The sequence below is a fragment of the Gallinula chloropus genome (assembly GCF_964237585.1).
Source record: "Gallinula chloropus genome assembly, chromosome: 4".
Lineage (NCBI taxonomy): Eukaryota > Metazoa > Chordata > Aves > Gruiformes > Rallidae > Gallinula > Gallinula chloropus.
Window position 1 is genome coordinate 70,340,500 of NC_140088.1, and position 13,051 is coordinate 70,353,550.

General features: G+C 40.5%; 1 protein-coding gene across 1 annotated transcript in view; it reads right to left on the reverse strand.

Moving 5' to 3' along the window:
* Positions 1 to 1,899: 1,899 nt before the first annotated feature.
* Positions 1,900 to 13,051, reverse strand: part of MANBA (mannosidase beta) — a 47,608-nt gene continuing 36,456 nt past the window's right edge. Inside the window, exons 14-17 of the mRNA XM_084263624.1 lie at positions 12,346 to 12,490; positions 6,433 to 6,575; positions 4,460 to 4,717; positions 1,900 to 2,319 (exon numbers count right to left, since the gene is read on the reverse strand). Of these exons, the coding sequence (XP_084119750.1) occupies positions 2,095 to 2,319; positions 4,460 to 4,717; positions 6,433 to 6,575; positions 12,346 to 12,490 (771 nt within the window). The 3' untranslated portion in view covers positions 1,900 to 2,094. The remainder of the gene's footprint in view (positions 2,320 to 4,459; positions 4,718 to 6,432; positions 6,576 to 12,345; positions 12,491 to 13,051) is intronic.

The window sequence follows — 13,051 nt, forward strand, 5'->3', positions numbered from 1 at the left end:
CTATAAAAAACCTGGCACATACACACACATATTTTGAGTGCTTTCATGTTTTCTTTCAACAAGGACAAGTTTCAAATCAGACAAGCCCTCCTATGCAACTGCAGTTAGTTGTTTTGGTGACCTAATAAAACATTTGCAAGCAACTTCCACTTGTCATTCTTCTTTCATCTTTAAGTTTCCCCTCTTGCTCAGAAGTACATCAGTTTTGGTTAACACCCAATTCGAAAAGGGTTGGGGGTCCCCAAGCATCAGTCAGCATCTCTCACCCATTTTTCTGCCCAGTAAAACTGTGATTGCTGCAGGAAACACCCCCCAGTGCCAAGTTCTCTAGCTGGCCAACGGAGCACACAGCCACTCTCTCCCCACACCTGCTCCAGACCTCCAGCAAGCATCACCCACGTGGTGCTGTAGTACAACAGCAGACATCACCGGTAGAGCTTGTTCAAACGCCTTCTCCTGTCAAGTACTGATTCTGCTAGATGCTCTGCAAGAAAAGTAGTACTTGCTTAGACAGTGAGAGGATCCTTGGGAAACCCCAGCAGGCTCCCAGCTGCATTTTAAGCCACATCTGACAGATAAGCCCAATGTTTAGCAACCTGCCCAGGGTTTGATGGCCTGGATTTCCTGACAGCCAAACCCTGGGGCTTTCAGCTCCACAGCCCCCCAGTGCTGAAGCAAGCTCATTTTCTTTGTATCAAACACCAAAGTGAGAGACAACATTTCTAAGGGAAACCTAAACATTCTTTAAAAGGCACTTTGAAACAGAATAGCAGGTGAACCACCATCGCTTTGTATGGACTGGACTAAGTAGTATAAGTGCCACCGGATCCAATTACGAGTCAGCAGTATCTTCTATGGGGAACCCACGTGCAAACAAGCAAAATTAATATGTTGAGGTTTTCCTTTGTTGATGTCCATATTTTAAGAGGTAGTATACACACACCAGATAAAACAAAGCAAAAAAAAAAAAAAACCCACCCAAAAAAACCCACAGAACTACTACACAATTTGCTTGATAAACAAAGTTAAGCCAACTCCTCTGGGAAGAGAAGAGCAGCAGCATGGAGCACTGGGCAGCTCATAAGGGATGCCTGGAGGTAACAGAATGGCTGAGAACAGCAGCCCCTGCACAATGCATCTAGTAGAGAAAAAGCAGACACTCATAACACTGTGGTTCTCTTGCACAACCATTTCTTCTCTGTACTTCCTCCTTTCTCTTTGCACATTTGGTCAACTCTTCTCCTTGCTCCTTTTCCCACAGCCAGGCCGATCTCATAGTATGCCACATTATGCAGGATTTCACCAGGCAGCAAAAGTTTTGTGACTGCTCCTGCAGCTCTCTGGGAAGAGACAAAGCTTGATGCAGAGCTCTCAAGGTAATTACTCATGCTGCATGACAAGGGAGAAGAAAACAATTCTTGAATTCAATTCCTCTTTCAGAAGGGGGAACAGACCTGCCTGATGTCTGACTAGACAGTCTGAATTTCATGTCTATTTGGAAGCCAACAATGGCAGGAGGCAGGCAAGACACCTGACAGTGACAGCCATAGAGCTGAAAGGGCAGGACTAACGCTCTCCTGGTTTGGCAGTAGATAGATCGAACCACTCCAAGTGGGGGCACACGTACAGAGGAAGCCCCAGCTTCACTCCCCACCCTTCCCCCTTGCCCCCAACATACCTTGCTGTTATCCTAATATGAGTTTTCACTTGCAGCATAATGAAACTGGCAAAAATAGGTATTTTTATAACCATAGTCTGGAGACGCGTATTTCTGCTGCCTCTGAGTTGGGGTGAATTCACAATCTAGCTCAGACTAGTTCTCCTGCACCAACTCACCCCTCTCATTTTATACATGTGATATATTTTTTATATTACCCAAGAAAACCTTACTTTCAATGCACCACATATATTATATACAAGCTTTGGTCTTGATATCTTTACATTGAACCAGAAATCAAAATTCACACATGACACACACATAGACAGTATGTTCTCCGGTCAGCTCAAATTGTACATCACTTCAACCTTAGTCAAATTCTTCTAGTTTTTTCCTCTTCTCATTTCACTCCTTATCTGGATGGAAACGAAGAATCCTCAGACAACGTCCACCAGAGAGGTCAAGGTTAGAGACTTCTCTAGTTCCTCAACACTGGTAGGTTCCCAAGGATAAAACACAATCACTTTCTTCTTTTCAGTCATGAGGAAACCGTTATCGCTAAATCTGCCTTTTATACTCCCTACATCCAGAGAAACAAAAGGAGCAACTGCAGCAGTCCGAAGAACAAATATATAAGTGTCATCTTGTTGGGATATAGAGGCCTGGGAAAGAAATAAATAAATTAAAATATAGATGTTAAATAAGAATCCAGTTATACTCCAACTGGGGAAGAACAGCATGTCAGTAAAACAGACCAAACAACCACATTTGATCAAAATGGCTATTCTCTAGTGGAAATATCTTCTGGAACAAAAGATTGAACCACCAGGATTCACATGCAAGAATCAAACAAAAAAACCTGCCAATATTATTACAGCCTTTCTACAGAATACTAGAGATTGGGGGAAAATGCCATGAAGTGTTATTGCTCTACCATCTTCTTATTCTTATGAAAATAAGAAAATAAATGGTAATCTGACTCACACCTACTCATGGAGAGATTAGTCCTTTCACTAACACACTTCTCTCAGTGTAGAAATTCACAACTACTAAAGCAGAAATACTACAAAAGCAAAACATGGTAAAAACCACAGTAACACAGGAGGCTGCCTCATGTTGGTGGAACACGGCCGTGAAGTCCTTATACTACATTTCTAAGGCAGCGATGTCGTGAAACCCAAGTTCTGTCAGTAGTTAATCTCAGAGAGGCTTAAAAGCACAGCCAGGACACATTTCCATGGCACTCCCCATTCCCCATCACTAAATATGCCACATCATTTAAAATACCCATTAGCTATACTTAAGCAGCAGACAGTTTCTGCTAAGTGCAGAAACAATGTCCTGCTTACAAGAAAAACCCCTCTATTCCTTTTTAAGAACAAGCAAATGTTCTTTACATCTTGTGCTTTCTGAAGCAACAGTAAAGACTGTGTTTTTAAAAGCAACGCTATGAAAAGCAGTGCTTGGATTAGCAACGTATTTGAAAGTCTAGTTAGTTTATTAGCAACTATGTACAGAGGCACCAGCTTCTCAAAAAACAGAATATTTTTTTTTAAAAATCACAGCTGCATAGTTTCTTAAAATAACTACTTTGCATGTATCCTTCCTAGCTGTCCTTATTAGTTAGCACTGTAGCGACAACACAGCCATGGGAAAAAGCAGTGAGATTTCTCAACGACGCTCCAGTTACAGAGCTTTTATTGTTGATGTCATCACCCACAAAAAACCCCACCAGAAAACATACAGAGTGTGACTCAGACTCCAGATTGTGCCACCAGCTGAAAAAACCCGACAAACCCAAACACAAAAAACCCCACCACAAGCAGGCTGATTTCTTTCCTTTGTATGCTCAGGAGGCAGGCCATGCTGCCATGAAAGAGATAAGAGGAGAAAATCTGGCCCATTTTCTTTTTGTAAAGCAATTATTCTGGTCCAGATTCAAAGAGATTAAAGACCTCTATTGCCCCCTTGTTTAGTTTAGTTCTAAAAAGCAAAGCTGCAGCTTGGAAGCCAAATGTGAGAACTCACAGGTCCCCATCTTGCCAATCTGCTGATTAAGAATTTTGCAATAAGATTTATATTCTAAGAAGCTAGGCTTAACAAAATGTGTGTGCACACACACAGCATGTGCTTGCTTTTTATATATAGAGTGCACTTGCTTGGAGTGGAAGAAACCTAGAGAAGAGCAGCAAATAGACTAGATGACAGTGTTACACAACACTGATGCTTCTTGTGCCCGTTCAGAAGCTGACACACTTGCCAGATGCTAAGAAGTAATCACTATTTTGCAAGTCAGAACCTTGCTGGAGGGTACAGATTTGCAGGAGGAGGAAAGGAGCGTGCAACACTGTATGTTAGCATGGTACACTGATTGGAGTCTGAGCACTTCAAGAGGAAATACTGCTGACAATGCTCCACACTCAACTCAGCGAGCACCACTTAGTACTGACAAACAGGACCCTCCTAAAGCCAAGAATTGCCCTGATGCCATTTGCTATTGAGGGACAAAAAAAAATAGACAAAAAAAGTGCAATGCTGTAACAGTCAAGGTGAAAGACAGTCAGATTAAATGGAAACTGCATTATTCTAAAACAAAACAAAAAATCCCGCTGGTGTTATTTAGGTATGCATAAAGTGACACAGATAAAATAATATTTACGTTGAACTCTACAGTGCAGCTAGAATTGCAACAGCTGAGGAGAGAAAGAACATTATGTAGAATCAAGACACTAGATAGTAGGCAAATAACTCAAAACAGATTAGCAAAACCAAATACAGTCATTTAGCATGAGTGATGCTTACACTAAGCCAGGTCTTTCCTAATCCTACAGCATCCTTTAGCGATGAAAGGAAGTGATGGTTCGTAGGACTCTGGAGCCCACCTTCACCCACAAGGCAGAAAGTAATCACGCAGCTTTTCCTCGTACAGTTCCTGCACCTTCCCAGCAAGTCGTTTATGGACTCCTTGTAGATGGGGACAGCACTTTGTGCTGGAACAGTCACACCATCTTTGGCAAGAGTACATACTGGCTCCAAAGAACTCCAGGCGTGCACAACGACCTACAAAGTGTGTTGAGAGAACACAAAGCTTAGACCAAACGTCACATCTGTGAAAACAACCCAGCATCCTAGGTTTTAGATTGCTCATTGTAAGAGATGTTCTCCTGACAGTACCAGCAGACTTCCACTTTGCAAGAAATGTCACAATCTATATGGCATAATAATTCCATTATATAAATGTAACAAGAAATCTGTTTCAAACAGTCTGGATCTGTTGCTGTTCTTGATCTGCGAGGCTTTTTATTTTCTACAGCCTTCTTGAGAGCAGGGAGATGCTAGTTTCTGCCAAGGCGCTGCTGGGAAATGGAATTAGAGAGTGACTAATTTATTGACTCTTTTTCCTCCCCTTCCTGATTAAAAAAGTCAAACAAAGGATTTTCTGGAGATTGCTCAGTGTTATCTGATGTAAGCCGACTGGGTAATCTAGTGCTTCTGCACAATCGCTGTTACACAGAAGCAAGCTGCATCGTCCTAAAAGGGATTATGGAAGTTATATTAATACAATAAAATACATTCCTACACATGCATTATGAATGAACCTGATGTTAAAAGAAAAACAACAAACTCTGAAAGCATAATGTGAAAGATGGGCACTCATGAGAATTACAGCATTCTATCTCTTCATAGAATTTTGTTGCTTTTGACCTTAACAGAGGACTAGAGTCAGGAACAGATCTGAACTCCTTTCAAAAGGTTTAAGTTCCAAATTTGCTTGAAGTGAGAAATACATTATTCAATCAGAATAACCATACTGCCAATGCTTCTCTGACATAATCAGAATAGCCTGTTACAATAACTCAGAGCAGAAATAAACAATTTCATTTAGTGCAGTCCTACTCTATGAAAAACTATCCAGAAATCACAAGCATTTTCTACAGTATATATCAGCAACCTTATAAATCTGAAAATTCACAGCAGCCCACCAGAGCAAGCAGTGAACTAGGAACTGACATACTACTACATGTCCCAAAACAGCTAGTGAGTCATTCCAGGTCTCTAGTTTTACTTTTCCACCCTTTCCTGCCTTTTCACATGGGATATCTTTGATATCAAGAACTGTATGCAAAATGACCCCTAAATTAATTCAGGATCTGGTTGCCATATGATCAACAGCAGCAAAACATAACAAACTGAAAAGCAAGGCTGCATTCTACAGGACAGCCCAGCAGCCCAAGTACTGCCTCAGAACTCCTAAGAGTTTCTATAGCATTATGAGAAAACAATTAAGCTATCAGTTGTAAAATGGTGACACTGCAATCAAAGAACACCTAGATGTTCTGTTGAAAATAACCTAGTTCTTTTTCCCAAAGCAGTGTAGTTTCAGTACTAGCAAGCAATAGTACAAGCCCTTCCCCCCAACTTACTCAGTTAATCCAGTTCTAACACCCAGGGAACAGTTTTGTGTACCAGTGAGGTATCGTTTTTCAGTTTGTCCTATTTAACCATTGATCCCTTTAAGATTACAACAGAACAGTTAATTTCAGGCCTATACCTACAGGCTACAGGCAATGCAAGTAATTCCTTGTTCTCTGAGGTAGTACATACCACTATAACAGACAGTAATGTTGCCTTCTCAGAAGATTGCAGGCAAGAATTGCACCTCATTGTGTTTGAGCATGGACTTCTCCAAGCTCATCTATAGGAAGATGCACTCCTTTCAGCTTCTTACACTTTTACAAGAGGGACACAAGAGTGCCAATAGAGGGGTTACTTACCCTCAAAGTCAGCTTGTGGTCTTCGTGAAGATCTGAGATACCATAAATGTACAACACACCTTTGTCTTCATAGGCAACAGGAAGCAGTGGTGCAAAGAAGTTCTGAGCAAAATAATGGAGCAGTTTCCACTTGCCACCATACTCTGAAAAGGGTTAAAAGGGAGAAAAGTTCAGACTGAATCCAAAATTGCCCTAGCATACAATCCCTTCCTGTGCTCTCTGGCAATTCACAATATTCATGATATTCCCCTCCACCCTTCTTCACCTCTACCATATGCAGAGAACGAAGTTACACTTGTTTTCTTCCAGGCAAGCCTCTGCTCTAGAGGGGATCTGATACTCTTTCAAGTTTTGGGGTTTTTTTTTGAGCTTTACCAAAAGGTCACATATTTTCAGTGTTGGTCCTATCATTGCTGTGCTGTTATTCAGTTAAAAAGCCTTAAGCATAAGTGACTTTAACAAAACTGACACAGCATCCTGCACAGTAAGCAAGTGGCTGGAGCATCTGTGCTGTTGAGATTCCAGACAAACGTGTGGGCATCAGTGGCTTTGCCACAAACTACTCTAAAGAGACAACAGTGTCTGACCTTTGGTGCTTACACAAAATGCTCCATTCCCCTTTATCCAGTCCCCCTCTTTCAGTTCTTCCTTTGACTAGCAATAGAAAAAAACCAAACAACCCAAATTCTAAAACCAAAGACAGCTCTGAGTTAGGCAAAATTAATTTGTCAAGATCCAGAGACAACACTTAATGTATGGGATTTAGTAGACACAATATGTAGACATATGCCAAGCATTTTTCCTATTTGATGGAAAGCTGTGCATCTTTACTTTTAATACTTTGATTGTCTGCTATTAACAAACTGGAAAAGCCATCAAACATTGTGTCCTCACAAAAGAAACCCCACAAAACAACAAAAAAAGGGCAATTTTGCCAGATGCAACATCATGACACAAGCATGAAAAATAAAACCAAAACTGACATTTTATCCTCTATTAATTTTCCATCTAACACTCACTGTCAGCATTTTAACTCTGTCTTTGCTCAGCCCTTCTCTAGTCACTGAAACAGGAAGACAGGTAAGGAAAGTTAGATACCAGTTACATTCTTGTTTCAAGCTCTTCAATTTATTCAACAGGTTTAAAGCTCAGGGATGCTGAAAAACATTTCCAGTAATACAGTTTTGTTGTAACTAATTACCTGTGCTTTTGGTGCTTGTACAAAGCTCTTAGCACTTTCAAATATTTGATAATAAGGACTCCATCCAGTGATGATGTCATTAAAGCATACATTTGTGGCTTTCACAGGCAGGCCTGAACATGTTCTACCTACACTCCACAAAGACATGGATGAATTTTCTTGAGAGCAAAGTGCATTAGCTGCAGCTTAGCACCGTGTGTATCACCTGGTTTTCAGCAAGCTCACAACCAACTAGCTCAGAGGACAAGAAAAGCTTGTATGCCTGGAAAACACATACAAGAGTCAACTGTGCTATGAGATCTGGTGTGCCAAAAGAATGCCACCAGCACTCAGTAACACTGAAGCAAACAGAAGAGTAAGTCTGAATTTCTTCAAAACAGACTGCTGCTAAGCTGGTCATCATACTCAGCGTATGGGTGCTGTTCCGTATAGGAGCAAAGCCACACTCTTGCATGCCAAGGACAATTCCTAGCAGAATATGCTGGTGGTCTAAAGGACAATTCTGCCAAAAAACTACTTTTCAGGGCCATGAAACTTGAGAAGATGAGGTATTTGGGTAGGGTACAGATTATCTAAAACAGAGGAAACTATGGGGCAGCATCTGATCTAAAAATTAAAGCAATGGGCCTTGTATGAGAAATGGGCAGTGTGCTTAGCCTTAGGCTTTGGGAGGAGCTGAACTCTGAAGCCCTTAGAACTGCCACAATACTCTAAGGAATTTCAATTGTCAGTACAATGGACACAGCTCATGACAGCCCTCAGAGCCCACCACAAGTTTAGACAAGATACTAAGCATGGGCTGAGGTTTCAGTGCTCATTGACTTGAATTTTTTCTTCAGCTTAATTTATGTGATAAAAATCTAGACTTGGACTTTCTTAAATATGAAAATGAATGATACAATTTAAGTAGAGCAGCTTTAATTACTTAGTGTAATATAGAATCCCGTTTCTTTTTGATGGGCCCTATCCTCATTTTCTGCTGTGCCTTGATTTTCAGCTGGATTACACAAGGACAGTAGAGCGATGACTGAAGAGAGGTGGTCTGCTACCTAGGAAGCAGATACAGAGATCCTCAGGAAACCCACACAGCAGATAAAAAACCCTCAAACTTAAGTTGGCATTACACTTCAGCAGGGAAAACAACCAAACAAAACACCCAACCAACACACAAAAGCAAACAAACTGCACACTTGAAACCAAGAATGAATTTTGAAACAGTACAAACTTTTAACTACTACAGCTATTGTTTTGGGATGCTTGCAAACATCACTAGTCTTCTTTACCTTCTATCAGCCTTTTAAGGTTGATATTTCCCTCCCCAAAAGGCTTAGAGCCATTCTCAAGAACAAAGCTAGAGCAGTTACACACGGAAGGTAACTTTTCCAGCAACAGGATCTTTGCAATACAGTTGTCAAAGTAACTTCAGACAGCATCAAGAACTGAAGCTCATTGATTAAAAAAAAAAAGAAAAAAAAGAGAGCCCCTTTCTTCAGCTTATCTGTTGCCTTGATTTCCTTTAAGATCAGAGTCACATTTCTTGAATTAAAAATAGGCAAGGTGCATGTAAAACACTCCCCCTTGCCCCCCAAAATGGATGTAAGAAGTCTGGAGAGCAGGTAGCTAATAGTGACAAATCTCTGTCTGAAACAATCCTATTACAGATGTGCATGCCCAAAGGCACTGCTCAAGTTATTTCAAATATCCCTAGGACCATTTTCTTCTCCTCCCCCCACATTTACGTGAATGCTTGAAGAAATCAAAGTTCCCCAAACTTTTGCCAGTAGTAACATGGGGTCTGCACTCTCTATGGTGCCAAACTTCAGAACAGGAAACTAAAATTAGGTTTGTGATGCAAACGCAGTGCCCTTTTTTCCTGACTGTTTCCTGAAGCCTTCCACACTGATAGCAGCAATGAGAACAAACAGTTCTCCCTGGAATGGATTTTAAATTAATCACTTCGCACCATTAAATGCAACCTGAGAAACATGCTGCTCGTTCTTTCCTCACCTGAATCCTCATAAATTCAGACCTATCGCTCTCCAAAATTGCCTGTGGTTTCAGCTCAGCAGGGACTTTAAATATTGAACCTGCAACAAAAGCCAGTTGTCTGTTCAAGGGAATGTCACAGCCACCGAGATGGACACCTGGGAGCAAGGTAAACTGCCACGCTCTTCACCAAAACACACTGCGCAGACGCTACAGCACTCAACAGGGAACACCCAGCTCCACGCCTAGGTGCTAGCAATCAAAACCCAGCTGCAGGAAAAGCTCTTTAGTTCTGAAGGCAGAAGTGCTCTAACAGTTCTGTGCTGTTTTCTTTCAATCCCAAGCAAGCATTTTAAGGGTAAATTTGAAGGAGAAACATTTGGCACCTTCTTCCCTCCCCACTTCAGGAGGAATCACTTCCGTTTTTTACAGGAAATTATGTAAGCCCCTCCACAGCTCTCTGAAGTAACAGATTGAAATAAGAAGCACTCATTGGTGAGGATACTGTGCCATAACAAGATGCAGAAACGTGTTTTTGAAGTGCAAATAAAACTAATTTCTCTGAAGTTTTGCATAATTTCCGCCATTAGCATTTCAAAAATCCCTCTACCACTGCTGCCTAATTAAATGAATATTAAACCTTTCCTCATTCCACCAAGGGAATAGAACAAAACAAAGGGACAGCTGTATCTCTGCCGAGCTTCTTTTCTGGAAACTAACTTCAACAACATATGAATAATTCAAGTATTTGATATATTTTCTACAGTGACGTCAGCTGTGTACTTAAAAAGACATTTATGGTCTCCACAATCACTTCATCTGTCAATACACCTGTCTTTACAAAGAGACATTTTTCCAAGCATCTTTTTCTCTTGAGGCACTTAAAGCCTAAGAGCATCAGCCATTGCTAGAATCATAAACACGAACATTGTGACATTCCATTTTCTAATGCAAGTCTAGAAAGTCCAGCAAGACAAGCATCATAGTTGGACTGCTGCCTTAATGTTTAAGTGAAAGTCCATTTCTTCTACTGATTTGGTTTCCTTTGTTGGTTGCAGTTACTTTGCTTGGATGAGTCAGGATGGGGGAGGGAGAAAAATGAAAAAAACAATCAAAAAGAAAAGGGGAGAGGGACAAACATTTCCCAGAGAAAGAAGGGGAGGATGAGGTGAGCCTTTTTTTTTTTTTTTTTTAGAGCAAGGCCAAATGGCATTCTAAGTACAGCTCAAGAACTTCATAGTAACTTAGCTTTTTTCAGTTCACTCCTATTTCTTCACACATGAAATTCTTACAGATTTTTCTAAAACACAATGTGAGAAATAACTAAAATGGAAAGAGAATCCACTCAAGTCCTATACGGCTGCCATAGAACAGCTTCTCCATTTCAAAATGACTTGAAGTTAAAAGAGTTGAGAACACAAAACAAAGCCACTTCTTTCACATCACACATTCCTCCCCTACTTCTTACTGCTTAAGTGACTTACCTCTGTATGTTTGATTACTCCATTTTTGTTTTTAAAAGGAAACAACAACAAAAAAGAAGATACCATGCACATACCAGCAGAAGAATTCAGTCATGGTGATTCACCTCATCTGACACAGAGTTAGACACCGAATCTCAGCTAATCATCTCCTATAAAGAGCTTCTTGAAAGCTATGCTGGGTGAGGGCTGTCATACAAAGTTCTATGAAAATCAAATTCAGCATGGAGAAGATAATTCATCCCACTTACTAGACACCGTGACTCATGCTCCGGAGATAACCATCTCTCTAGCAAGCTGACTACAGAAGAAATCTAGGTGCCTAGCCTTTACATACTAAACCCCATCCTGCTCAAAACAGGATCACAGCTCTAAAGTTTGTTGACAGTGCACTGCTGCCTACTAGAGGGAGAGCTTTAGATCATTTTACCACGGGGAGGGGTGGGGACAGGGGGAACAAAATCAACCAAATTCGTTGGGATTATGGAATGCATCATTATACACAAATACTTCTCTGTATCATCCTGTCCCACTAGCTCCCTCTCTTTGTCCACACTCACCCAGGGTGCCTAGGTACATATATGCATCTGTACAGCTGAGCCAATAAATATAATTGAGAATTTTCAGGACAGGTCCTTTTGGACCACAAAATTTCTTAGAAGTCTCCAATTTTAATATAATTGTTCTTTCTAATTTTAAAATAATTAAACTTGGAAAAAAAAGGACTTTTTTTTTTTTTAACCCAGATGATATATCACACACAGTTTCAGGTAGATCCAGCTCTACATAAGAAAAGCTAGGGTAGTTGAAAGTTTGGCTCACAGGGGAGTTGTGAGCCCCCAATCTTAACCACCACTGTGTTCTAACAGTCAGATTTGTCTGGCTTTAATGATATTATTTCCTTGGGGGAAATGAGAATACTGCTTAAATGAAAAAACATATTTATAAGAAATTGGGAGTTTAACTTCTCTAAACTAAACCTTGCTAAAGCAAGCTGCTAAATCTGAACTTATACAACAAAACTTCCATATCAAAAGAACTGCTTTGTTCTTTAACCTCTTCCACAGGATATTAGTACAATCCTGAAAAACACTTTTCTGGAAAGAAAGACAGAAACGTGTTCAAAGTTTGCAAAGTTGCCCAAGAGGGACAGCAGAGCCATACTTCTTATGCCAATACTTCCAGTTGAGGAAACACAACAGGACAGATAGTTGGTGCTTTTTATCAGACTATCACAAAACTTACCCAAGGAAGCCCATGAAGGTGCCTGCCAAATGTCATTGAGTTGCCAGTACAGAGCTCCCATTGTGTGTCCTTCTCCTTTGATTATTTCACTTCGACTAAAACGATAGAATTCAGTTTCTGTCTTTATACACTGAGCCTGCATCACCTTGGTGAAACAACACATTGAAAAAAAAAAAGAATAAAATTGTTGTGTATTGTCTTTACTTTCACAGCACGTGTGTGTGTATTTACGTATAACACAGAGGTCACAGCAACATGTGTAACTTTAAACATGACCCTTCAAGAAAATACACCTGCAGTGCAGTGGGCCTCTCCTTGGAGATCTACTCCTAGCAGCTCCCAGCAGCTGTATTAGGCAGTATCTTTAGAGAAACTCTGGAGGGGTTACTTCCTGCCTTCCACTCAGTGAAGATCACTGAGCAACCGGGTCTTTGAAAGACAAATGGAAGACAAAGGAGAGAAAAATAAATTTAAAATAAATTTTATATTGTTTTAATCAATGTAAATAAAACCAGCAAGAGTTGCAAGATTATGTTTTGCTGCACTATCTTCAGTATACATTACCATGATGCCCACATCCCTATACTCTGTAATATGTACGATCAAAATAGTGTACCAGAAACACTTCCCTCCATCTGCACTCCCACTTCCCTCTTTCTCCAACCTTGTCAAAAAAAGACCCAAAACCAAACAACTTTTCAGAAGT